Source organism: Sinocyclocheilus anshuiensis, unplaced genomic scaffold (genome assembly GCF_001515605.1).
Source record: "Sinocyclocheilus anshuiensis isolate Anshui unplaced genomic scaffold, SAMN03320099.WGS_v1.1 scaffold613, whole genome shotgun sequence".
Classification (NCBI taxonomy): domain Eukaryota; kingdom Metazoa; phylum Chordata; class Actinopteri; order Cypriniformes; family Cyprinidae; genus Sinocyclocheilus; species Sinocyclocheilus anshuiensis.
Window position 1 is genome coordinate 931,682 of NW_015536487.1, and position 23,863 is coordinate 955,544.

A 23,863-nucleotide genomic window follows, 5' to 3' on the forward strand; every position below is an offset into this window, starting at 1 on the left:
GGCGAGTAAACAAAAAAATATACTAGCCAATGGCGATTCAATTGCCAAGGTGTCCGTTGAGGGTTGACTGTATAAAACCAGTTCGTGCTGCACTGTATTTGTTTTGTACTATCGTATCTATCATATGTTGTTGCCTTATTAAAAAATATGCTAGAGCATCCCTAGTAAATAATCAGTTAAAGTGAGATGACAAGTCAACAGGCTAATGTCAGATCTAAAGAAGGTAACAGACTGAAAGCTAAAGCAACTGACAGCTGATAAGAAGTGAATAATTAACAGTCAGGGAAGTTGGTAAACAAAGAGATGTGTAATTAGAAAAACAGACAATGGACTTGTGAATACATAAACAATAATTTCCACAGTGAAACGTATCTTATACTGTGGAAAGAAGAAAACAATTAAATGTGATGCGTTAACGTGATAAACAAGTGCACAAGAGTGCTGTGCACACAAAGAGATGCGATACCTCGGTGGGCCAGCTTCTGAAGAATGTTCCTCAAATGCTGCACAGCTGCTGCAGACACATCGTAAGTGTGGATAAGTGAACCTGAATATCTCTGACATCGACCAAACACCCCATCTGCAAAATAAATACACAGACAACTTTTACAACCAAATCCTGTATGATATTATGATTATAAAAAAAATTATTTTATGTATGCCATGTCAGCAGCAAGATCTTCATGGCAAGAACAAAATGGATAACAAAAATCATACAATTAACAAAAAGCTATATAAGACATTTAAAATTCATAATACAAAAATTCTAAAAAAAAACAAACAAAAAAAAACATTAAGGTGATACTTTTTAAATACACAAGTTTAACATATTTCTGAATAAAAATGTTGTCTATTTACATTAAAATATATTTTTACTATTATACCCCGATGTATGAACAGTATTCACACAAACCACCCTAATAAAATACTTCAAGTTCATGTTGTGCAAATATCAAATAATCAAACATGGCAATAATTCCATCAGGATCACAGTATATGATTTATTGAGGCAAATAATATTTTGTATCAGGTAAACAGCTTCCTGCTCTTTAAATTAGCAAGAAACCATATAATAGTATGATTTTTAAATGTTGTGTGTACAGCACAACATTTGATTGAGCAAAAAAAGTATTTTTAAATGTATAAGTGTTGTTCCTCTAGATCATGATAATGACCATTATAACAGAAAACCTGCTGAAGGAAAAAGCACAACTGTATGTGTCTACTGGCCATCAGTTTATTTTGTGAGGCTGAAGTTTCTGCTTGGGGTCATAATAGCCACAGGGGTTTATGGTATTTTCTTTCTTTCTTTCTTTTTGACACTTTCAAGATAAGCACACAGGTCATCAGGAAACGCACCTATATAGAGACACACACACACACATTATCTGGCCCCTTGTTTATCTCCCCATCACCAGGGACCCAGTGCCACTCAATAGTCCGTTGCTAGGCAACCCAAACCATGGCTCAGATTGGCTTCATAATTCAATGGCTATCTGGGCGAACATGGAGGATTCAGGGTATAGCAGCGGACCTCACGAGGAATACTAATGACCACAAGTGTTCCTCCACCGTGTAAGAGCAGTTTTCATCTCCACCACGACGGTATGTGATGGGATCTGTCAGACTAATGTTGTATGATAAGGCATAAACGGTCAATATAATTAGCCTTATTGTTTCATCGTAAATAATTCTGTCATTGTAAGCGCCAAACTGGCTCACTTTATATATTTAGGGAAACAAGCAGCTCTTTGGCAGAATTGTATTCTAATATGTGAACATGAGCATGTTTGAACACAGTAGGGGAGAATGAGAGAGAATAAGTGCAATAAAAAAGAATTCAATGCAATGAGAGGAAGCAACTGACCCTTCGCAGGGTTTGACTGAAAGGCGATCTGACCAATCATAATGCCAAATCCGCCATTTTGTCCAACAAACAAACCAGACAGGAGAGTAGATTAACTTTGGTGGACTTAAACTTTAAAAAATGTGTGTACTGACCAATTCGGTGTTTGCAAACAGTGATGATGTTGATTTGTGGGCGGAGCCTATCTAGTGGCAGAAAATGACCATTTTCAAGTAGCAGTCTATGGAAGCCATGGAATAAAAGAATAAAAAAAAGGTACATTTGAGTTTATATTTCAAAATTCTGACTTTATTCTCGCAATTCTGAGATTACATCTCACAGGTCTAATAAGGAAAAACAACTCGTCATTCTCTCTTTTCCCCTCGGCTCAGAATCATGAGTTTATATCCCCGACTTCTGGCTTTTTTTGACAGAATTGACAAACTCGCTATTGTTGAGTTAAATTGAGTAATAAAGTCTGAACTAGAAGATATAAACATGCATTTGCAAGAAAAAAGTCAGAATTGTGAGATAAAACAGGTAAATGTTATGTAAAATGTTAATAGTAATAGGGGTAAATAGTATTTTATGCTGTAACTGTAGGGCTAATACAATATATCCCCTATGAACAGCAAATGTGAATATTTATTTTATTTTTTTTATTTATGTTTAGTAAATATGAAAAGACGATCGGTTCACGTGCCACTTGAACTGAGGCGCTACAGTGATCTGTCATGACACAATAAAGATCCACAAAACGTTATTTATTGTTTGAATTTCTTTAAAAAATGACAAAATTTGAAAGCTAAGACTTCACACCAGAAGTAACCTGCTCTGTCTCGTCTGTCAGCAAGTTGTCAGTTTCCTCTTTGCTCCGCGATGTATTTTTCACTGCATGAGAACATGATGTGTGGCATGAGAGCTCCATGGCTTGTCAGATATAGCAACAGTAACTAAGGGGGGCAGGTCTTTACGAAGGGTCAATTAAGAGAATACGAACTGAAAATGAGACAACAAAAACAGCATACACAGACTAAACATCCTACTCCTTTTAATACTCATCACATTTAATTGTTCTCCTTTTAACTTGAAACCTGCAATGTCCAAACTTTTTTACATGCACAGCAGACACATGTCATAACCACCAGTAAACAGACCCTTTTCACTGCCTCCTTGCGGTTTCCATAGCAACCTCCCTCACTGTCGGCTGCCTTTTTTTTCCAGCCGTCTCCGGAATAATCACACTCTAATTACAGTCATCGCACTCAAATATAGACTCGGCTACGTTTTTTTTCTATCCCACGATTCCTCGAGCTCTACACTGTACAGTACAACCATAAAACAGAGCCTCAGGGAAATAGAGTGAGTGGAAATATAAAATCTATCAGAATTATCAAACATGATACATTTGCTTCCCACTTGGTGGTAAATGATATGCCTCTAGAACTCTGCACTTTGCCACTCATTTGCAAAATGCTCTTTATACTAGCTACGATAAGCTTAATAACAGCTCTGAGAGCTCTGGTGGGTCCGTCGTCAAGAAAATCCTGGACAGCTCCATGATCGGTATTGTGGCTATTATTTCCTCTGATAGATCAGAACTGAAGTGAAAATGGAGAATATAGATTGACATTTCACAACATTTGACCTATTTACAGAAGGTCTGGATCTCTCAAACTGCCTCTGTCACAGTGAAACAAGCTGACAAATGGTTTCAAGCATGTGATACTCTAACCTTACAGGCAAATCAATTATATTAAAATGAGCATTTTTACAAACAACGAAAATGACTGTATTAAATATTTCAAAGAAACAAATGATTATTTTAAACAAAAATGTAAACTTCTAATAGTAATCAGATTGTTAGAATTATGCCATAACCAAACCAATAAGCATTATAAATACTTCACAATTATTGGTCAACACTCTTGTCACTCTGATTATATTGAGCTAATATTATATGAAAATGTCTATTTGTCTCACTCATAGTGCCACCACCTTAATGTGCTGTAATTCTTGTGATATACCACAAGGAGGAGACTTAACAAGCAAAAAGTGTGACTGATACACTCCTTTTCTGAGATCACAGAACAGCCTTCCTGTGGGAAATGAATGTGTTAAATATATTCATGGTCTATAGTAGTAGCAGATACTGTCTAAATCTGTCATTAGGGATGATTGCTCAAATTCTAGATGTTTTTTATTTTAATTGTTTTGTTGTTTTATGTGTTAATATAATGTAGCTCCACCGAAGAGAATGACTACATCATTCAAATCAATTATTTTAATTACATTCTAAAAATAGTTCAGTAAAACACAATTCTTACTAAGACAAGAAGCCAGTAGATATTGGCTTTGACTGATGGATCTGAAATCAATATGCACAGCCAAATAAAACAGAGTACTATTTTAAGCAAATGACACTACTGCACAGACTGAGAGCATTAGGATTGTAATAAGAAAGCAGACCGCATTTCAAATCATTTGCTGAAACTACTGAACTGAAACAAACAGTAGGAAAAAAAATGCAAATACAGAGTAACTATACTATGTGACACTTCTGTGCAGTACAGTACAAACAAAAATTAATAAAATAAATCTAGTCTGCCAGTGCATTTGGCAAAGACAGAAGGGAGAAAAATGAGACGTTAAACTTGTGTCTCATATCTAAGATGTTCTCTTTTTTGAGGAACTGGCATTAAAAGCAAATTGTGGATGCCAGACTTGCTATGTGGTTTTCTTTTCTCATCTCTTTTGTTTCCCCATGAGTAAACAGATATAAAGCACTTCTTCTAGGAAGCGACAAGACAATATTACAGCACAAAGTGTGTTTAACCTTGTCTTTCCCTGTCCAGTCAGTTGAGGTCACTGGATCTGCTTTACTCTTTAATGCAAACTATAAAACAATTGAAATGTCTCCTGTCCCTTCTCTCAGGTTATGAATCCTAACCCATCACATTAAACCCACATTTAACCGAGCTGCCGTCAGAGATGGTGAGGACCTGAAACGAATTGCTGTAATATAGCCAAATATTCACAAATAACAATAACTCACAATTTCCTCCTCAATGGCTGTTTCAACAAGAGAGCAGGTCATGAGGATGCAAACGGAGCTCTTGGGAATGAGGCAGTGAAGCACGTCTCCCATTGGCAATGCTGAGGCAATTATGTTAATCGATGAAACAAGTGAAACACGATGTTGCAACCAAATCGATAGTAATTCTGATTTTCGCTCTTTTTCCTGAATTTTTTTCCCGGTCTGCTGGTCAGTCGAGACCTTGGTGTACAAGTCATGAGATGGGCAGATAATGACAGAACAGGAGGCTGTGGTCGTATGTGAGACAACAGCCACAATGAACAACAGAGAGCTTCAAATTTATTCAGATACCCAGTCAGCTGTTCAAAGACGTTAAAACCATTACTATAATGAGTCTCAGACAGACCACACGGATCGCCGCAGAAAATCGATTCCACAGTGCAGAGTGAACCACAGAGTGATACTAATGAAGATAAAGAACAGCCGGTGCCACAGAAAAGGAGTCCATTTTTGCAGCATTAAGAACCACAAATTCAGTAGATTATCTGGATATGTTGAGGCCTTTGTTCATTGAGGCAATTAGTTCATTTGCAGATCTAACTGAAAGTTAAGCAAATACAGCAGTGTAATTGTTACCAAGACATTACGTACTGTACCTTATAACCCAAGGCAATATTATTATGGTCAACTGATATGTATTTCTGGTAACACTTTAGTATTGGGACCAATTCTTACTATTAACTAGTTACTTATTAGCATGCCTATTATTAACATACTGGCTGATATTTAGTACTTATAAAGCACATATTCTGCATGACCATATTCTACACCCCTAATCCTACCCAATACCTAAACTTAACAACTATCTTACTAATTATTAATTAGCAGCAAATTAGATGTTTATATATTAGATATATTTTCATATGAATCATATTTTCTCAAATAAACATCAGGAAATGCTAATTTTACATCACTACACATAAGTTTAAACAGAACAAAGACAGAAAGAAAGGGAGCTCATGTGTATCTGTGCCCATGTGCTAGCATTTTCCGTCCCACTTCTGATATTTAACAAATAAACAGAAAAGCAGATGTTTGAATGCTGAATCTTACTAAAATATATCACCTTGGCTATATATCAGTTGGCCGTTACAATATTCCATTAATTGAAATAAAAATACAAAAACAAATTAATGCTTGTTTCATGACAGATTCAATCTTTTTTAAATAGTAAAAGTAAGTGGGCATCTCAAAGAGGAATGCAATCTGCAATGAAGGGTGTATAAGGTGGTGCTGGTGTTACTTTTTTATGAAGCGGTTTTTCAGAGATATTCAATATGAAAGACAAAATCTCTGTTACTCAACCTAAGACCAAAGGAACAAAATATAGCATATTACCTACAGGTTCCTTCTAATGATAGGATCCAAAGGTCCTTTGCCTTTTGCTGACTAAATACATCTCTGTTCAGGCAGTATAATGTCACCATAATGATTACAATTTCATATCACCTGCATCACAGTGCAGAATACAATATGTGGTTTAATTTTTCAGGCAGTTGTTCCCTTTCTGTTTCTTTTGTTATTCCATTTCTGCATTCTTGCAACTGAGCAAGTTGCAGTTTTAAAATAGATATGACACCTTATGAGTACTTCTTTTCACACATTAGAGAGCTTAGGTTACAATAAAGCAAGCAAATAACACCAAAATAACCATTTCATAAAAACAACAAGCCTGGCTTCTTGTTTTGAATAGAACAAAAAACACAGAACCATGATTAAAACTTTAAACCATGTTTTGCACAGAGAATAAAAAAACATGGTGAAACTTCATTGTTAATTTTTATCCATTTATCCATCAACTCATAACTCCAGGAGGAATTCCAAATCACTTCTCATAGTCCTTTAAAAAATGTATATACATAAACCTTATTTTCAAATGAGTTTAAAATATTTAGTACACTTTTTCAATTTTCAAGGCCACAGAGAAAACAGTGTTGGAAGCTTTTTCACGATCGCAATATCCTGGCCTTCAAGCAATTATGCTTCCAATACCATAGAAGTTGGTATAATGACAGGAAGCAAGGTTTTAATGATGAAGTTCAGAGTATAGAAAATGTCAAGCGGTTTGGCACTAGTCAGTCAGTGAAAACACACATACATACAGCTCCTGTCCAAACAGAAAAGGTTCGATTGTCTAAGCGAATAATGACTTGCACTCTGATCTTGAATATACTGAGTGTCCTGTGTAAGCTTGTAGTTAGTCTGCTAGACATTTTATATCTCTTTTTTGAATGCTCAATTGTCTCTGAGAAGAATGGTCTAATTGGTCGAGGCCTCGAGGGACTAATTGGCAGCTTTCCTGCGAGTTTGTATATTTTCTAAAAACCTTGGGCACCCACAGTCAAGCCATCAGTCACTTACCCTTTACAGAGACAGGTTTACATTGTTCGACTCTTAGCTATTTAATGGCATAAGTAAATAATGGCCTCTGTGAATGTCCCTTGAATTGTCCTGTTAGTTAGAATATTCCTGTATTCTTCCTTTAAAGAATTTCACTTGTCAACCTCTTCCTTTGAGAAAAGCTTTTTCATAACTGTGCATGCCAGAAATGTTGCAGTTGACAGGGAGTTAGTGAAATAAGGGCAATTAAAATTTCCAACACATACTGTAGCATGTCCTCAAACACATTGGTGGAAATACAAATTATGTCATATCACACTGTATGTATCTGATATTACTTTTTAACATTAACATCCTAATATGATTCCCCTTGATGCTAAAATGTTTTCAAATACTGTACTCTACTTTATGGATGATCTGAGTGTGTAATTATCATTCAGTGGAGGACAGATCACAGAGGATCAATAGCTGGCAGCTCAACAAGAACAAATAAATCAAAACTGAAATGCTCTTAAAAGAATGTGTTTAGGCTAATTTTTCTGGCATTTTTCCAGCATTATTGGGGATCTGAACTGACGTGCCATAAATAACTGCTGTGTTATCTGGAAGCCAGTTCATGTGCATATTGTGGTATTTGTTGAATGTTGGGGAAAGTAAAGATTAATACTAACAGTTGCTGGCTCATAAATTGCAACATATTTTCTGTCTTTTTGTGCACAAACTCACTTTTTAAAGTACTGTAAAAATACAGCATATCTAAAAAGAAGCACTAACTGCTCTGACAGCAACAATTTCACATGAATTAAACTGTTACTGAATAAAGCTTTTATTGATGTCCACACAATGATTTCAGAGTTCAAGTCCTTGATAATCACATATTTATCCAATTGTGTTTTATCACAGGCACATCCACAGTTACTTAGAAACTAGTCAACACTGGTGTAATCTTCTATCTCAAATGTGATTCAAGCATACAGTAGAAGAACACGATGTGACAATAAAATACACCCACTCACATACTGCCTGGTGCTCTTAAACACTTCCTAGTCTCACAGAGCCAGACTTTTGACTACCGGTGTAAAGTCTGGTCCTCTTCACAGCTTATTCTAGCCAAGAACCACCCACTAAAGATGAGAACAAACCATCTGACTGTTATAACAGGCAAATAATCAGAGCTGGTTTCATTTTCACATGATATTTAGGGAAAGGTGAATCTGAATCTGATTAAAATCACAATAATAGACTGGCAAGCACAAGCGGTTGATGATAGCACAGCAGTCTCCGTGAATGTCTGACACGGCCAAAGAAATTAGCAAGAAATCTACAGTATATAGTGTGAAAGCACTGATTACTCAGTGGACAGTGACTTACAGTTCTAGATTATTTGCTAATAAATACCTACTAAATAAAACTTCTGCCACTCCAATGTGATTTGTTCCTTCTCAGAAGTGCTCAATCTAGCCCCCAATACCTTGTAAACACAGCAGTCAAATAACTTGTGTTTCTGAGAAAGCTCCTCTATTCTGTGTGTACAATATGCATCTGTCAGTTCATAGCACTTCCTATCACCACCAACACTAGATGCTTATTTTAAGCATCTACGTAGTATGTTCCCTGACACCCACATACACCTTAAAGAGGAAGTTCTTCCAAACATCATCATGCCGTTGTAAATCATAATCATTTGTAAGACTAGCCTTCATCTTCAAAAACAGAAGTGAAGATATTTTTAATGAAGTCCTAAGGGATTTCTGACCCTCCATTGACCCAAAACTTAGACACTTCAAAAGGTTCATTAAGAGAGCATAAAAGCTACCCATATACTGTAAATCAAGTTGTTGTCTTCTGAAGAGACATTATCATATTTATCGTTATGATAAAAAGATTGAATTAAAAAAATAATGTTTGTGTTTTTTTTGCTTTTTTAACATAAAAACATAGATCATTGCATATGTATAAAGCACATCTAATATGGTAAATGGAATCTTAACCATTATTGCGTGACACATTTTATTTGTGTTTTTCGAAGCTGAACTAAAGTCTTATGGGTTACACATTTAAAGTTTTGGGGAAAATAACACTTTAAGGGCTCAATGACAAACTACAGAGAATAAAAAGCACTGAATCAGTCCAAATTTTGTTCATGTACTGTCTATTAACTGAATTCTCAGACTGTTCCACCTCGTTCTGAATGATTACTGGTCTTAACGGTCCTCTAGAGCGCCATGTTTTCTCCACCAACTCGTGTCTTTCTGTTCAGCTGCAGGCTGTTCTCACTCATGCCAAAATACTCGGTCCACCACCAGCTTCCTGTCTCCTGACTGCTCTGCATTGTCAACGGAGAATTCTTCTTTGAATGTCTGCAGGTGGCATGAGCAGGTGTTGTACTGTTACATCTACTGTGTAGAAATTGAACAGGAACTGAGACAGGACAATTCCCTGTAGTGCCACAATATTACATGACAGTAAGGTAGTGCAGGATCACCCACCGGGGGTGATTCCCATACTAATCTAGCCTCACAGTAGGGCTGCACAATTAATCGAATTTCTAATCGCGATTACAATTATGGATGCCACAATTATGTAATCATTCAAAGCGGCAATTAATCGTTCAAAGTCCACTTATGTTATTCTGTGTGCTTAAGATGCTTTGTTTTCTTTCTACATGTTATCTTAAGGGGTTTTCCATTGTTTTAATTTGAGTTTTAGTATAACACTATAATATCATTCATATTTTTTATTTTTTTTTATAATTTAAAGAAGAAACCAATCCGATGTTTAGTTGACATTTGAGGCTTAATACTATAGAAAAGCACTAAAAGTTTTTCAGTTAGTGTTTTCAGCTTGTTGATTTTCATATAAAAATACAGCATGCAGTTGCATCAAACAATGGTATAAAGATCATTCAATGTAAATTGTGATAATCGTAATTAATAATCGCAATTACAATTTCAAGGCAATAATCAACAATTATGATTTTTGTCATAATCATGCAGCCCTACCTCACAGGGTGCTGAAGAGGTAGTGGAGGGACTGACGGGGTCTCACAAGAAAGGTAAAAATACTTTTTGCTATCACACTAGAGGTAACAATGAAAAGAAAAAGATGTTTATGAAAATGCAACTCGTTACCCTGTCCACATTCTCTCGCATTATCAGATTATGGGCCTGTTTGTAGCCACTGATTACCTTCATTCTGCTCCTGGTAAGATGAGGTGAGCCAACGTCAAAAGGTATAAAGATAACGGCAGCAGGATCAAGCACGCTCAGTCTAAAGATTTATTTTCTGTCTCTGTTAAAAAGAGTGGATAAGCAGCCCATCCATCAAAAATAAATCTTGTCACTACAAATCATTCTCAAGAGAACAGATTGTGCAACAGCATGAACCAAAGGATGGAGAAAGAAACTGAGGGGAGATAAAAGTCTCCTGACAGTCCTTGGGATATTTCCCTCATAAGTCCTAAGGTTTGACAGCACTCCCAGAGTACTTGGGTTTTCACTCTTCACTGCATTTGTTTAATTAAAGTGAATGACTTGAAATGGTGCTTATCTTGTTTGAGCTTTAAATGCATTCCACACCAAGAGAAAATCGTCATACATGTGGTTCCAAATGCAGCTCTGAACAAATGAAAGAAATGCTTACATATTTAACTTTTGATCACAAAAGCCACCAAGTAAGTTTACAGGTATCAGAAACTATTTTGGTCAATGTACTGTGCTTTCACACTTGTAGCCGCATGATATCGCGATATCACATAGCTACTACGAATATGATACGACTTGTAATGGCACAAGTGTGTAAATAAATAAGAAACAACCACTGAGTGTCTTAAAAAAACATTTTGAATGCAAAACTACTTCCTTCCGCCACTGACTCAAATCTCAAGTTGACAGTTTAACAGATGAGTCCAAGCCTCCATTGCTAATTTGAAAACGGTAGAAAGAACAAAGCACAGAAGAGCACACATTACTTTAACACATTACTTTATCATTTTACATACAGTTTTTTAACTTATGTGCATTTTCTCTTGTCAGTGTTTGACATAGAATGCAACGCATACACTGCTGGACACTGACAGATTTGCTGGTGCACAAAACAAGTACTTTACAGGAATTTCTTAAGTTTACTGCTGTTACTGTGGCAGCCAACAACAACACAGCTTAAACATGTGCACATTTTTATATTTAGGCCACGTTCACACAGCAGCAGAATACAGTTGTCAATCCTGTATTTGAGTCCATAATACAGTCCATAACAGTCCATAATACAGTTACGTTCACACAGTTCGGTTATTTACGGTTGTGACAACCGCATTCGTTAACCGAACTCACACCTGTAAATTTTCAGGATTCACAACCGCATTCTCGGAAAACCCACTCTGTGTGAACAGAACAGGACTGGACAACTAGTTGTCTGTCACGTCATACAGTGCGAGAGAGAGCTGCTCTCCTGCACAAACGCACGTCTACAGTGTGTTGCGTGTTTTCTTGTGTGGTTTTGATAACTTTCAGTGACGGAGAAATGAGCGGTGTGTCATCTGAAAGTTTTAGATCCAGTCACTGTTTTTCTCCACGAAGCCTCTCCCATCAGTATTGTGTTCTGCGCGCGACTCAAATGCTCTGCTCTCCACCCAAATGTAATACTCAGTTTTGGTGGGCCTTGGAAAGACTGTGCTTACCAAGTATTATCCGCGGGTTCTTGGCTATTTCCTGTATCTGTTACAGCCACTGGATAGAAGAGTCAGACCAAGACTGCTGTGCTTCGAACTTTTTTCCAGCATTTTCATTAGCTGTGTCTCTGCCTCATTCCACCCGACTACCTCGTGCGTCTCTCCCTTTCTCTCTCTTTCTGTCGTTCCTTCCCGCTCTCTACTCTCGCGATATCTCGCAAGCAATCTACTTTATTTAAACCTTCACATTTAGATTCTTACACAAATATAAAAGCTGCTGTCGGTTAATGAAGATTTGACAGATGAACTCGCAGCTCGATTGGACTCGTCATGTCAGAAAGTGAAAAGACTTTCAGTTTTATGGACGTCGCCATCTTTGTTATTTCTTCGTTCACTGTTGCTATGGTTACTGTTAAGGAATATGGGCTTGACTCCTGTTGCACATTCATACAGACAGTATTCGAGACACTACTGCAAGCTGCTGTGTGAACAAGACATTTCGAGACTCATACCTGTAAAGAAAATGCGGTTGTCAATCCCAAAATCTGACAGTGTGAACATAGCCTTAGTTACGCTGAAAAGGTTTCAGTTTAATTAATTCAGTCGATCTTATTACACCATTTTAACGTGGATTTCTATGGAGACTGGAACACAACAGCATTACAACAGAAGTTAGAATCCATCATGGTGGTGATCAGTTACTCAGGGAACAGTGAATAGAGACATCAGAGCTAATTTTCAAATAGGCCTAAGCGTTGGGTGAATATCTCAGAAACCCCTTTCACACTGCACATTGGTCCCGGAAAATTGCCGGAGTGCCATCTATGTGAACGCAAACATGTCCCGGGATTGATTCCGGGATCGATCCCGGGTTGGGGACCTAGTACCTGTCCGCTCTGAAGCTGAGATCGTTCGCCAGCTTAAGTGAAACAGAACACATCACATTACACGTCACATCGTAATGTCACGTGTCTTTACGGGATCTTTATGGGATGTGTGTGAACGCACACAGATTCCGGAAAATCACTGGAAGTGTGAATCAAACGATCCTGGGACAAATCACGGGACACATTATCCGTGTATTTTCCGGAATTTCTGTGTGAAAGAGGCTATAGTTGGAAAGACCTCTCAGCCAATCAGATTTGAGAACTAGAACTGTTGCGTAAATATTAATATATCATAATAGTGTTGTAAAAAAAATTTATTTTCAATATTTCAATACTGAAATACATGAAACTGCTTCAGTACATTTTCCACAGATACCAGCTGTGCTTTCTCACTCTCTTCTGTCTGATAGTGACAGTCTTAGAATTGATAATAATTTTATTATTATATAATCCCACTCAGGGCTATCAAGCCTGAGCAATCACAGACAACTGAGTTTGAGTTAATAAGATAATACTTTGATTACATTGCTATTAAAATGTTATGGCCTTAATGTTGTGGCCATTTTTCCCTGTGGAATCGTAAATGGTATTGAATATTGAAGAATAAAAAAAATGAAGGTACTGTGACAACACTACAGTACATCAAACCATCAAATTCAAAGGTTCTATAATCTGCAAACCCTGATAACAATTACAACACTGTCACAATACAGAAGGAGACCTCAGGGAGACAGACAGGTTTTTGATAATGACTGGACTTGGACTGGCTCAGGTTGATAACAGATCCTTGTATCTCTTAACAGGTCCAACAGATGATGCCTAAGGCAAAGACAGGTGGGTAGCAGGTAAGAGTCCAGGTAGGAGAGTCAGGTAAAGAGTAGCGTAGTGAACTCAAGACCAGACAGAGTGCAACTACAGTGACTGTGTATTTGAGCTAGTGTTGATGAGGTGATGACAGGTGCGGCTGATTAGTACTCCAGTGATTGTGATCGGGTGTGTGAGGTGATTGGGTCTGACGAGGCTGGAGTATCCCTGACAGTACCCCCTACCACACATCGAGGACGGCCGCGGCCCCTAGGTGCAGGACGATAAGGATGGAGGTTATGGAATTCACTGAGGAGTGACTGGTCCAGAATATCATCTCTAGGCACCCATGACCTTTCCTCAGTGCCAAATCCCTCCCAGTCCACGAGATACTCGAGGCGGTCGCCTCGACGCCGGGAGTCCAGAATAGTGTTGACTCGGTAGATGGTCTCCTCTTCAGCAATCTCGGGAGGAGGAGGTACGTCAGATTCATCAGACCCTGAGGGAGAAGGAGACAGAGGATTCATGCATGGCTTTAGAAGGGAGACATGGAAGGTAGGTGCTATACGGTAGTGAGATGGAAGATCAAGCCTGTAGGTGACATCGCTGATCTGCCTCCTGATGGTGAACGGGCCAATATAGCGGGGACTCAGCTTGCAGCAAGGCAGTCAGAGACAAATGTCCCGTGTGGACAACCAAGCCTGTTGGAGATGGTTGGTACTGAGGAGTGGGTAGGAGACGAGCGTCCGCTTGGATTTGGTGTCTCCGAACTGCCTGCTGGAGATGGACATGCACTGAGTCCCATAACCTCTCGCTCTCTCGGAACCAGTGATCAACCGCTGGAACCTCAGATGGTTCTCCAGTCCAAGGGAAAAGGGGAGGTTGAAAGCCGAGTATGCACTGAAAGGGTGTGAAGTTGGTGGTATTCTGCCTGAGGGAGTTTTGTGCGTACTCGGCCCAAGGAAGGTAAAGGCTCCAGCGGTTCTGGTTGTTATGGCAGTAGCTATGGAGATATCTCCCAATCTGCTGGATCTTTCGCTCAGTCTGGCCATTTGATTGCGGATGGTATCCGGACGTGAGGCTTACAGATACTCCGAGGCGTTGGAAGAAGACCCGCCAGACCTGGGAGATGAATTGGGGCCCACGATCGGAGACGATATCTTTAGGAATGCCGAAGTTGCGGAACACATGATGGAACAACTGCTTCGCGGTTTCCATGGAGGTAGGTAGTCTTCTGAGAGGGAGAAGTTTGCACGCATTAGAGAACCTGTCGATGACAATGAGGATACATGTGTGAGATTCTGTTTCGGGGAGGTCTTTGACAAAGTCGACTCCGATGTGGGACCAAGGCCGGTGGGGTATGTGAAGTGGTACCAGTTTTCCTTGTGGTAAGTGATGGGGAGACTTGTGATGGCACAGACTGAGCATCCTTGGACGAAACGATAGACTTCTTGGGCCATATTGGACCACCAGTACCGGTTTTGGAGGAGCGAGAGGGTTTGCTGTCTGCCTGGATGTCCAGAGCCCGGAGAAGAGTGCAGCGAGTCCGGAAGGGTAATGCGGAGGGCTGATGGATCATAGGTCCTCCCTTCTGGACCTCCCGGCGGAGCAGGCTCAGATTGAGTGGCTTGGCGGATTTCCTCATCAAGTGTACACTGGATGGGACACACAATGATGGCTGGAAGGAGAGTGGTTTCTGAGGGCAATGGCCGTTCGGTGGGCTGATGGAGATGAGAAAGGGTGTCAGCTCTGGTATTCTTGGTTCCCGGACGCTAGGTAACTGAACTGAAAACGGGTGAAGAACAGAGCCCACTGCGCCTGCCGAGGGTTCAGGCGTTTGGCCTCACGAAGGTACTCCAAGTTCTGGTGATCCGTGATGACCTGAAACGGATGTATAGCTCCCTCCAGCCAATGTCTCCACTCCTCCAGAGCGAGCTTGATGGCGAGTAGCTCGCAATTACCGATATCATATTTCTGCTCCGCCGGGGAAAGCTTGCGGGAGAAGTATGCACAGGGATGGAGGATAGGAGGCTCTCCGGAGTGTTGCGATAGAACCGCTCCTATCCCGACTGTGGACACGTCGACCTCAATGGCGAACGGCCTCTGAGGATCAGGGTGGATGGAGCAGTGCAGAGGCTTCCTTCAGCTTCTCAAAACTCTCGAGGACTTCGGGTGTCCAGGACAGAGACTTGGGCTTGTTTCGGAGCATGGACGTTAGAGAAGCGGTGATGAGACTGAAGTGGTGAATGAAGCGGTGGTAGAAGTTGGAGAATCCCAGAAAGCGTTGGAGCTCTTTAATAGTCTTGGGTTTAGGCCAGTTATGAATGGCTTGGACCTTATTGTCATCCATCTGGATACACTGGGGATTGATCACATATCCGAGGAACTTGATGGTGGTGCGGTGGAACTCGCACTTCTCCAGCTTGAGGTAGAGGTGGTATTTCCTCAGCTGCTGAAGGACCTGCTCCACGTGGTGGCGATATTCGGCCTGATTCCAGGAGTATATGAGGATGTCGTCGACGTACACTATCACAAAGTGATAAAGGAACTCCTGGAACACCTCGTTCATAAATCCTAAGAAAACAGAAAGTGAGTTGGATAATCCATACGGCATAACAAGATATTCATAGTGTCCGGTGGGTGTAATGAATGTGGTCTTCCACTCATCACCATGGCGGATACAAATGAGGTTGTAGGCGCTTCGCAGGCACGCTCCACGCAGTTCCTCCAGGGCAGCTAGTGGAAGGGGATACAGGTATTTGACTATTTGAGAATTGAGAGTTCTGTAATCAATACAAGGCCACAAGCCTCCGTCCTTCTTGCCTACGAAGAAGAAGCTGGACGCCGCCGGTGATGTAGAGGGACGGTATTTTTCTGAGGTTTTAGCTGTAGCCGTTGGAGTGTGGCCAGTGAGATGAAGTTTCCAGAAGAGCCAGAGTCTACAAGAGCTTGCGCTGAAAGGGATTGGTGAGATGACATTAATGACACATTCATACGAGTTAAGAGTTTTTATCTGAGGACTGAGCTGGATGGTACTCACCGCTGGGCGTGCTGGTCGAACAGGGCAAGAGCGAATCAAATGTCCATGCTCTCCACAATATAGACAGAGTCCCGAGGTAATCCTACGAGTGCACTCCGCACGGGTGAGATAATATGAATCAACTTGCATGGGTTCTGGTGCTGGAGGCGGTGAGGTGGGTGAGATCGGTGAAAAGAGTGGCAGGGCATCCTTGCAGGCATGTAGATGTTGAGAGATCTTGATGGCCTTCTGAATGAAGCGTTCCAGGCCCACGGTGTTGTCATAAATCACCATTTGTAATCGAATGTCAGCATTGAGCCCTTGATGAAACGCGGTGAGTAAGGCCACCTCATTCCAGCCACTAGTCACCGCCAGAGTGCGAAATTTGACAGCATACTCACTCACTGATGCCGTGCCCTGGCTGATGCGGAAGAGCTGATCATGGACGGAGATCTCCGTGGCGGCGTGACTGAACACCTCTTTGAAATGGGACATAAAGGCTGCTAGAGTGTGAATAGCAGGGCAGTTAGAATTCCAAATGGATTGGGCCCATTGAAGAGTGCGGCCAGCAAGATGAGAAATCATGAACGCAATCTTGGAACAATCGTTGGTGAAGGCTTGAGGCTGCATTTCAAAGTAGAGTGAGCATTGTAACAGGAAGCCACTGCAATCCACCGCCTCACCGGAGAAGATAGCGGGCCGGGCCATGGGACTGGAGGAGGCAGATGCAACAGACGCTCTTATCGCTTGAACAAATTCCTCAAGTGAAATTGGGTTGTGTTGTTGTGGCTCCATGTTGGTCTGTTGTGGTCTGGTCTTCTGTCACAATACAGAAGGACACCTCGGGGAGGCAGTCAGGTAAGTTAAAGCTCTTTATTTACAGCTTGGTGCAGAGGGGTAACTCAGAGTCTTTGATAATGACTGGACTTTGCTCAGGTTGATAACAAATCCTTGTATCTCTTAACAGGTCCGACGGATGATGCCTAAGGCGAAGACAGGCGGGTAGCAGGTAAGAGTCCAGGTAGGAGAGTCAGGTAAGGAGTAGCATAGTGAACTCAAAACCAGACAGAGTGCAAATGCAGTGACTGTGTATTTGAGCTAGTGTTGATGAGGTGGTGACATGTGCGGCTGATTAGTACTCCAGTGATTGTGATCGGGTGTGTGAGGTGATTGGGTCTGACGAGGCTGGAGTATCCCTGACAAACACCTCAAATGAAAAAAAAACCTACTATAAGAACATTATAAAGAGCTGCCATTAAGAAGTTGGGATAGTACTAAAAAGGAGGCAATTACAAATAAAAGGTTCTTGTTTAGGCATAAAGGCATAAATGTTGACAAGAAACCAGTTATTTGATCATTATGACAAGACTAAAACCACTGAGAGAATTTAAATGCTGACAGAAACTAATCTGCAATCAGTCAGCAGCACAAGGTAAATCTTAGGCTACGTCCACACGAAGCCAGAGCTTTCCCTATCCGATCTTTTTTCCCCCTCGTCTCAAGAAATATCTGCGTCCACACGAAACCACAAAACAATGTAGTATACATGCCAGACCAGTATGTGGCGTTGTAATTATGCCACAGAGATACACTAAAAACAGAGAAGAAGACTTGGACTATGCGCATAAACATTGCGCGCGGTATACAAACGAACATGGAACAATACATTTATTAATCTGTGTTAATGTTAGTTAATAAAAAGACAATCGTTCAGTGTTTGTTCATGTTTTGGTTGCTGTTATGTAACGTAGTGGTGTCTGACTAGGGGCGAGACGTGGGCTGATGACGTCATCGTTTCAGAAAATATACGGATTCGCTGTCCACACGAAAACGCAAGGGTGGCGTTTTCAGATTTATCCACTCTGGGACCCGGTTTCAAAAAATATCGGTTTCACTCTCCCAAAACGCCGGATCCGTGTGGACGAAACACCTATACGATACAAAATTTATGCGTATACAGCTAAACGCGTCTCCGTGTGGACAGGGCCTTAGACTGTCTCTCTGACATCTATACCTTGATTGGCTATTTTCACCTACAGCCTGAACTTGAAAGGGCTTGACTTCATTTTACTAGCCAAGACCCCATTCAGTCCCTCACTTTCTCTCTTGAAGGCCACACAGACATTGCTTTCCATTCTTAGAAATGTTAGAAAGATGGTAGTCCCACACAAACCAGCTGTCCATCAACGGACATTCTGCAGGTACTGCCTGACCTCATGCCATTAATACAGGTGCATCTCAATAAATTAGAATGTCGTGGAAAAGTTCATTTATTTTGCTCTCATCTGAAAAGAGGACTTTGGACCACTGGGCAACAGTCCAGTTCTTCTTCTCCTTAGCCCAGGTAAGACGCCTCTGACGTTGTCTGTGGTTCAGGAGTGGCTTAACAAGAGGAATACGACAACTGTAGCCAAATTCCTTGACAAGTCTGTGTGTGGTGGCTCTTGATGCCTTGACCCCAGCCTCAGTCCATTCCTTGTGAAGTTCACTCAAATTCTTGAATCGATTTTGCTTGACAATCCTCATAAGGCTGCGGTTCTTTCGGTTGGTTGTGCATCTTTTTCTTCCACACGTTTTCCTTCCACTCAACTTTCTGTTAACACCTTTACACTACCGTTTCTCATGGGGAGGTCTTTCTTCCTTTCCAAAGATACATTTACATCACACCAGCACAGGTAAGGCTGGAAACATACTGGTTGCTTTTCATAATATAATTAAAACATAATTTCAAAATAAACGTGGGTTAGACCAGTTTCTAGTATGCCCAAGACTTTGATTAGCTGGTTCAGGTGTGTTTAATTGTGGTTGGATCTAAACTCCGCAGGACAGTGGCCCTCCAGGAGCAGGATTAGACACCCTTGGGCTGAACTGTGTAGCGAATCAGCTCATAAGGGAAATATGAATAATTATTCATAACTAGTTATAATTAATTATAAATATTTAGATCAAAACAAGTAAACACTGTAAATAAATAAACCTTCATATTAACCTAACATTTAATTTCTCACTAAAATTAAATGTTCTACATACACCTTTTACTTCCATCATAATCTACATTTTTGCAACATTTATATGTTGTGCAGACTTTTAAAGAGAATTTGTCAGTTTGATAAAAACACGTCTTCAGAAAATGAATCCTAACACAAGATCATTTATAGCCATAAAATGAAAGACAGTCACACAGTGGGTAGCAGAGTGACAGCTTGGAAGAGATTTAGCTTTTTGCAGTTTTAATGAGAACCATTTATTTCAAATGGTGAAAGTGCAAAATGTAATATTTTAATGACTCACCGTTGATGCAGACTTCATACGACTCACATACCTCATTTTCAAATAGACAACCTGTGGGGGAAAAAAAATCTGCATCATTGGAATGGAAAGCCCCTGAAATGGGTGAGGGAATTCATAAAAGCGGTTTGTACGGCTCATCAAGTTTCTGCTGATCAATATCTGGAATGCAACTCGAGAAAGCAGAAAATTAGCCATTTAAGACAGACTTCTAATTAGTGGGAATTCTAATTTGAGTAGTAAACAAGCTTTGAAATATCCTTATTTATAATACATACGCTTTGGTTCGACACTGGATGGCTATCACTTTTAGGGCATGCAACAGCTATATACTGTAGCTATACAGCTATAATTAAAAAAACAAGTTAGTATTAAGTAACTTACATTTTAGGATCAGTATCACCAGTATAGTTTGCTTCACAAATGCAAAATCCACCATTTCGCATCTCTGGGCAACACACAGTTGTGGCGTTAGTTAAGCCTATTGCTGAATGAATCGGTTGAGTAAATGATTCAATTAGTGAATTAATTATTGAGTGAATGAATCATTGACTCAGTTGACAGCCACTTGACGCCACCTACTGTCATAATGATGTAACATGCAGAAAAATCCCACCACTAAATCCCAATGTAGAGAAAAACTATGGAAGCCCATTTCTGCCACTGAATAAAATATAAAAAAGGTAATTGTGACTTTTTATCTTGCAATTCTGACTTTTTTCTCGCAATTTCAAGTTCACATCTCACAATTCTGACTTTTCCCAGAATTGTGTGATAAAAATTCGCAATTCTGACTTGTTTCTCAGAATTGTGAGAAATTATAAACTCACGGTTACACTTTATTTTAAGGTGTCCTTGTTACAGTATAATTATACATTTAAGTACTGAGTAATATTTATCAACTACATGTACTTACTATATGGTTAAGGTTAGGATTAGGGCAGGGCTGTCCAAACTCGGTCCTGGAGGGCCGGTGTCCTGCAGAGTTTAGCTCCAACCCTAAGACTCACAGTTGCGAGTTATAAAGTCAGAATTGTAAGATAGAAAGTCAGAATTACGATTCTTACAGTTCTGAGAAAAAAAAGTCACAATTGTGAGTTCTGAAGTTTATATCTCGCAATTCTGACTTTATAACTCACAATTGGAAGTTTATATCTCACAGTTCTGAGAACAAAAGTCAGAATTGCGAGATATAAACTCGAGTTAAAGTCCAATTTTGAAGGGGGGGGGGGGACTGATATGTTCTCAGAATTGCGAGTTTATATCTCACAATTCTGACTTTAGGAAGTTTATATCACACAATTCTAAGAAAAAAACAGAATTGTGAGTTATTAAGTCAGAATTGTGAGATATAAACTTGCAATTCTGAGAAAATATCAGTCTTTTTTCCCCTCAGAACAGGACCTTATAACTTGCAATTGCGAGTTTATATCTCACAATTCAGAGAAAATTGCGAAAAAATGTCAGAATTGTGAGATAAAAATGAGCAATGTGTCACGTTACGGTAAGATAAACGCATGAATGTGGATGTGGGATGGTGACAGGGGATGGCAAAGGGCTGGCAGGAAGGCAGGCAGACAAATACTGGAGGAGGTTCGGGCGGAGGATGGACACCCATGAGGAGGACGACAAACAGAGTCCAGGGTGGAGACGATGGAGGGAGGAACCAGGGAGTAAACAGGAGGAGCCAGGGCAGATCAGACAGAGGGAGGAGCCAGGGAGAAGACAGGAGGGAGCAGGAGGAGCCAAGCGGGACCCAGGCCGCAGCCATTAAGGCAACCCACGGTGGAGCCGACGGAGGGAGGAGTCATGGTGGAGGACGGCTGACGGCTCCAGGGGGCCAGCCGACGGCAGCAGAGCAGGTGGTGATGGAGCCCTAGGCAGAGACGGAGAGCCGAAGAGCCAGGGTGACGCTGAGGATCCGGAGGGCCAAGGCGGAGCCAGAGCGACAGAGGACCAAGGTGAAGCCGGAGGGAAGGAGGAGCCTGACAGAGACGGTGGGACGAGGTGTAGCTGGAGGAGTGGAGTCCTGATGCGGCGGAAGGTCGACGACTGACCAAGACGGAGCCGGAGGGACGAGGGAGCCCGGCGGAGCAGGTGGACTGATGGGCCACGGCGGAAAGGAGGGAGCTAGGAGCCATGGTGGAGCTGCTGGGTCGAAGGGCCGAGGTGGAGTCCGGGACCCAGAGGCTAGAGGTGGAGACAAGGGATCCTCCAGCCACGATGCCGATGGAGACTGGCACGGTGATCCCACCGCACAGATGGTGGGCTGAGGGTGAGCTGAGGGGCTGCCAGGAAACAGCGGAGGCGAAGGTGAGGACTGATACAGAGGAGGTGGGAGAGTGCAGCTGGGCGGGAGTTCAGAATGCTCAGGAGGATTTGACACGGTGTGTGCTGCCCACACACCATAAGGCCACTTCCAGCACCGTGAGCGCCAGCAACAGGGGAACAACCACCATGGTCATTATAGTACAGACAGTTGATGATGGCGGGAGAAGACAAGGCATATCCGCATATATATTAACGTCCTCTGAGCGCAGCCTCAGCTCACCCCTAGTGGTGGTGCAGTGGGTGGGGCATTCCTCTGCGCCTTCGCTCCCTACTGACACTTCCACCGTCGCATGTCTAGCAGCCGGCACAAGCACCTGGACTGACGTCGATTGAGGCTCTGGCTCCGGGGCGATCCTCAGCACTGTTGCTCTCCTAGGCGATGGATCGTCGGTCGCGGCGGGCTCTGGCTCTCCGTCAGTGGTGGGCTCAAACTGTAGCTCTGTGAAGCGGGTTGGTGGTAGGCTGGGCTCTGGGTCGACAATAATAACTCAAAAGGAAAACTTAAAAACAAAACTTTCACTTTTAGGTCTGGTCTTCTGTCACGCTATGGTATGTAAACGCACAAAGATAAATGCATGAAGAAGATGAAGATGAATGCAAATAGTCTTTAATAATCCACAAGAGGGTAGATACAGGCAGGATAAACACGTAGGGATGTAGTAGACTGGACAAACAAGCACATTCGTAAACGAGGATAATAGACAAGACACACCTGAACTAAATGACATAATCAACGGGAGACAGAAACTAGGTCACACAGAGCACATGAGGGATGAAAACACATAAAAAACAGTCCAGGGGTGTGACACAATGACTTTTTTCTTAATATTTTATTCAGTGAGGGAAACTGGCTTCCATAGAAAACTGTACATGAACACACTATACATTTTTTTATGTTGAATTTGATCATTAATTTATCACTCTTCATAATAATGATGTGTCATTTATTTTCATACTCAGCTAAAATTACAAAGGATCTGATGGCAAAGGAAGGCACAGCACATTTGTAAAAGAAAGAAGAAAAGTGTCAGTGGAATGAGATATAAAAATAATAACAGATGGATAAGATGTTAAATGGCAAAAGAGGACGAGAGGTGTGATGCTCCAGCATGTGATCCACTGAATTCATGTGATTCACAGTCTTTCATGGCTCAGTGTGATTCCATCCATTGCCTATAGAGTCATATTACTGAGCACAACCTTCCTCTCAATCATTTCTGGAGTATATAACAATGAAACAGACAGGTCTCCCTGCTGACCACTGATATGGTGGATGGATGCATAAAGGAAATAACAAAAGTTCATGTAATTATTGTGGACATCAGCTCTAGAAAGATGAGGCAGGATTAGATGCGAACACACAGACTGCTGAGGCTGAACCGACCAGAACACAAACTGTGACACAAAACAGTTTGCCGTCTCCATGGAGACGAGACTGAAAGGGAGCTCTTAGGTGACAAGAGGAAAGATTACAGAGCTTTGTACACGTGCCAATGTGTGTGTGTGTGTGTGTGTGTGTGTGTGTGTGTGTGCACATGGCCAAGGGACTCTTTAGCAGCTGTCCTTTGATAAAGCACAAGGG

At 41.1% G+C, this 23,863-nt stretch overlaps 1 protein-coding gene across 1 annotated transcript in view; it reads right to left on the reverse strand.

Moving 5' to 3' along the window:
• The window catches only part of LOC107684914 (receptor-type tyrosine-protein phosphatase N2-like), a 140,907-nt gene that overhangs the window by 92,849 nt on the left and 24,195 nt on the right, over positions 1-23,863 (reverse strand). The window contains exons 2-3 of the mRNA XM_016481298.1: positions 19,954-20,004; positions 467-580 (exon numbers count right to left, since the gene is read on the reverse strand). Of these exons, the coding sequence (XP_016336784.1) occupies positions 467-580; positions 19,954-20,004 (165 nt within the window). The remainder of the gene's footprint in view (positions 1-466; positions 581-19,953; positions 20,005-23,863) is intronic.